General features: G+C 50.5%; 1 protein-coding gene across 1 annotated transcript; it reads right to left on the bottom strand.

Annotated features, from left to right (window-relative positions):
* Window positions 1–1,721: 1,721 nt before the first annotated feature.
* On the bottom strand, window positions 1,722–3,125 carry UTP3 (UTP3, small subunit (SSU) processome component, homolog (S. cerevisiae); the record flags this gene model as incomplete). The annotated part of the gene is made up of 2 exons (XM_009085070.1): window positions 1,722–2,959; window positions 3,071–3,125. Coding segments are annotated over 2 exons (1,293 nt in total), but the record flags the coding sequence as incomplete, so codon positions are not given.
* Between the last annotated feature and the right edge of the window lie 4 nt (window positions 3,126–3,129).

Genomic DNA, 3,129 nt, shown 5'->3' with positions numbered 1-3,129 from the left:
TATTTATGGCTTTGTCCTATCTCTGAACTAACCAACTGGACATAATGCCTGGTTAATCCCCACTAAGGCAGGAGCCAGGCTGTGCCATCTGCCAGCAGCGGCCGATTCGCCACCTTCCCTCCAGCCTTAATCCCAGCCTTTCCAGGGAGCATGTCTGCAATGGCATGCTCATTTGCTGTTTCCCTTATTTACTGCTCAGATGCAAGTTGCCAGAATTGTGCTTGCCAGCTGCCTGAAGCTTTCCAAGGAAGCACAAAGCCAGACCCATGGAAGACCATCAGCCCTTCATTCTTGCACCAAGTGTGAAACGTGCAGCATGAGCAGGTGCTGTGGTAATGAAATCAGGGAGCATCTCTGCTGGATGTTTTCCACATCCCATGTGATACCTGTTACACATCACCACTCCTCCCCAGAAAAAAAAAAGCACCTAAGCTGCATTTTTTCCCCAGCACCTTACCTCTTACTGACCTCTTGGCAAAGCCTCTGGAGTGTAGCTCAGCATTGTCAGTGTGGAGTTAGTAAAAGGTGGGAAAAACTCTACTTCCCTCCTCAGCAAGGCTGGGACCCCTTCCCTCTGGGAAGAAGGAACAGCCAACACTGTTGGCAGCAGCTCACAGTAAGGACATGTTTATCTCCATTGCGAACAGGTTACACATCACACCTGTGGCCAGGAAGACACATGTCTGCTCTAAATAAGATAAGACACGTTCAATGCATCTGGGATGGAAAAGGACTATTCCTATCTGTCCAGCTTAATCTTTCTGTTTTTCTACCTCTCCCTTTAGCAATCAGCTTGGAAAAATCACCAAAATATTCTGCAGTCAGCAATGAGCAGTGTGTTCCTGGCAGAAACAGGCCTGGGGTGTAAAGGCTTACATTGAAACCCTATGGAAGCACATTTCACTTGAAGAACATGAGCAGGGAACAGCATGTTGGAATCACAGCACCTGGGCTGTCATGGGGTCAGGAACACACCTTCCTATCTTGGCTTTCCCCAAGACTCTAACAAAGACAGAAAGAACCCCCATGATACTAAATCCTATTTCTTGACAGGCTGAACTGGAACTCACAGCAATTTCACATGGGGTTAAATGTACTTGACCACCAGAAGGCATGAAAGCAACCAAACCAGCCTGAAATACACCTGCAAACTTAAGACATCATCATAGCCGTGAAACCCAGAGAAGTCCTTGGGTGGCTCCTCACTGAATTCAGGAGGGGAAACTATCTCAGACCATGTGGATTCAATAATTTAAGACAGCCTAAAAGTAGTGCTCAGACATTTCAGAACTAACAAAGAGGTTAACCAGAAACAGAATTAAATACCATTAAAGAACCGCATGTACCTCCTGCAGCTCCACACAGGCACAAGATGGACCAGAAGAAGGCAGTAAGAAAGCACTGAGAGGTGCTGAGCCTTCTCACCCCACCCTTAGCTCCATCCATCCCATCTCCCCATCAATCCCACCTGGCCCATTCCATTCCCTTTGCTGGACACATCCCTTGCAACCTCTCAAGGCTTCCTGTTCATGGAAACATGACAACACCACAACAGGGGCAAACACGAGCCAGGTGAGCAAAGGGCACTGTGCCACATGGTGATGGCACCTTCTGGGAAAAACCCACCCCCAGTTTCCTTAGGAATAAAATCCACAATATCCTGTATAAAACTTTTATTGGGTTCAATATTGCTACCCGGAGCTGTTGGGAAAACCCAACCATCACTTGAGTTTCCTGCTTTTCTTGACCCCAGCGCGGATGCCGGACAGCTCCCCTGCGTATCTGTGCAGTTCCCTCCGCACCTCGCGCACTTGGCCCTTGCGCCGGATCTTGGCGCGCCTGAATTTCTCCCGGTGCTTCACCCTGGGGTTGCGATCGATCTTCCTCCTCTTGGGCGTGAGGCCTTTGTTCTTGATCATCTGATAGGTCACCCCCCTCTTTTTATTGAGATCCTCTCCTTCCAACACCTCTTCTTCAAGCTCGTCTGTGTCTCCAGTTCTCTTCCTCTTGAGTGCCAGCTTCTCCTCCATCATCTTGTAGTACTTCAGAGCAGCCTCCTCATCCGGCTCCGACTCATCCGAGGTTTCAGCAGCAGCAGCCTGGCCATTAGCAAGGGCAGAGGCACCTTTTGGTTTGTTTTTCTTGCCTTCCATGGCGAGAAACGCTCCAAATTTCTTCTCCTTCCGTAACTTCTCCTCCTTCTTGTCATAGTAGTTCCTCAGAAGCACGCGGACTTGTGAGGACAACCTCTGGTCTATAACAGCAAGGTCATTGATGATGTTTCTGTAGGCCACCAGCCGCTCGATGATGGGGTGGCTGTGAACTGGCATCCTCTTGGATTTCAAGACCAGATAGAAGCTGATGTTGGCACAGTAGTTCAGGTAGAGATGATACTTGGTCTGCAAATAGCGACTGCCCTTCCCTTCAGGGATAGTGCCATCTTTGATCATTTGTAGCAGTGGGTGCAGCTCATCCTTGAGCTCCATCAGCTTCACTTCAAAGTCCTCAATCAGCTGCAGGAGCTCAGGGGACTCCTGCTTCAGCAGCTTCAGCTGCTCCTTCTTGGAAAGAGCCTGCAGGTCCTTGTCAATCTTCTGCCCCTTGATATCATGGGCTTTCTGCTGCTCAGCCATGTAGCCCTGGATCATATCCAGCCCATAATCATCCTCCCCCAAGTCCTGCACCAACCGTCTCTGGATGATTTGGGCCTCCTGCTCCTCTTCCTCCTCCTCAGCATCGATTTCCTGCTGGCTACGCTTGCCCTTGGCCTGGGCATCGCTCCCATAGTCCGTGTCATAGTAGAGCTGCTTGCGCTGCCCCCAGGAGAGCTCGTGGGGCAGCTTGGTGTCTGGATGGCGCTCCTCCAGGTCGCTTTCCATGGACAGGTCCCCATCTTCATCTTCAGCCTCATTTTCCTCCTCCTCACCTCCTCCATCCTCCTCACCTCCTCCATCCTCATCTTCTTCACCTTCTCCATCCTCATCTTCTTCTGCGCTGTGTTCCACAAAGAGATTCAACCCCTCTGCCTCCTCCTCTTCTTCTTCCTCTTCACCGTGCTCATCCTCCTCGCTGTCCTCGTCGGACAGCTGCAACCCCAGCACTTCCTCCTCCTCCTCCTCCTCGTTGTCC

The sequence above is a fragment of the Acanthisitta chloris genome, unplaced genomic scaffold, assembly GCF_000695815.1.
Source record: "Acanthisitta chloris isolate BGI_N310 unplaced genomic scaffold, ASM69581v1 scaffold39321, whole genome shotgun sequence".
Classification (NCBI taxonomy): domain Eukaryota; kingdom Metazoa; phylum Chordata; class Aves; order Passeriformes; family Acanthisittidae; genus Acanthisitta; species Acanthisitta chloris.
The sequence above is the reverse complement of the archived record's forward strand: the minus strand, read 5'-3'. Positions and strand labels throughout refer to the sequence as shown.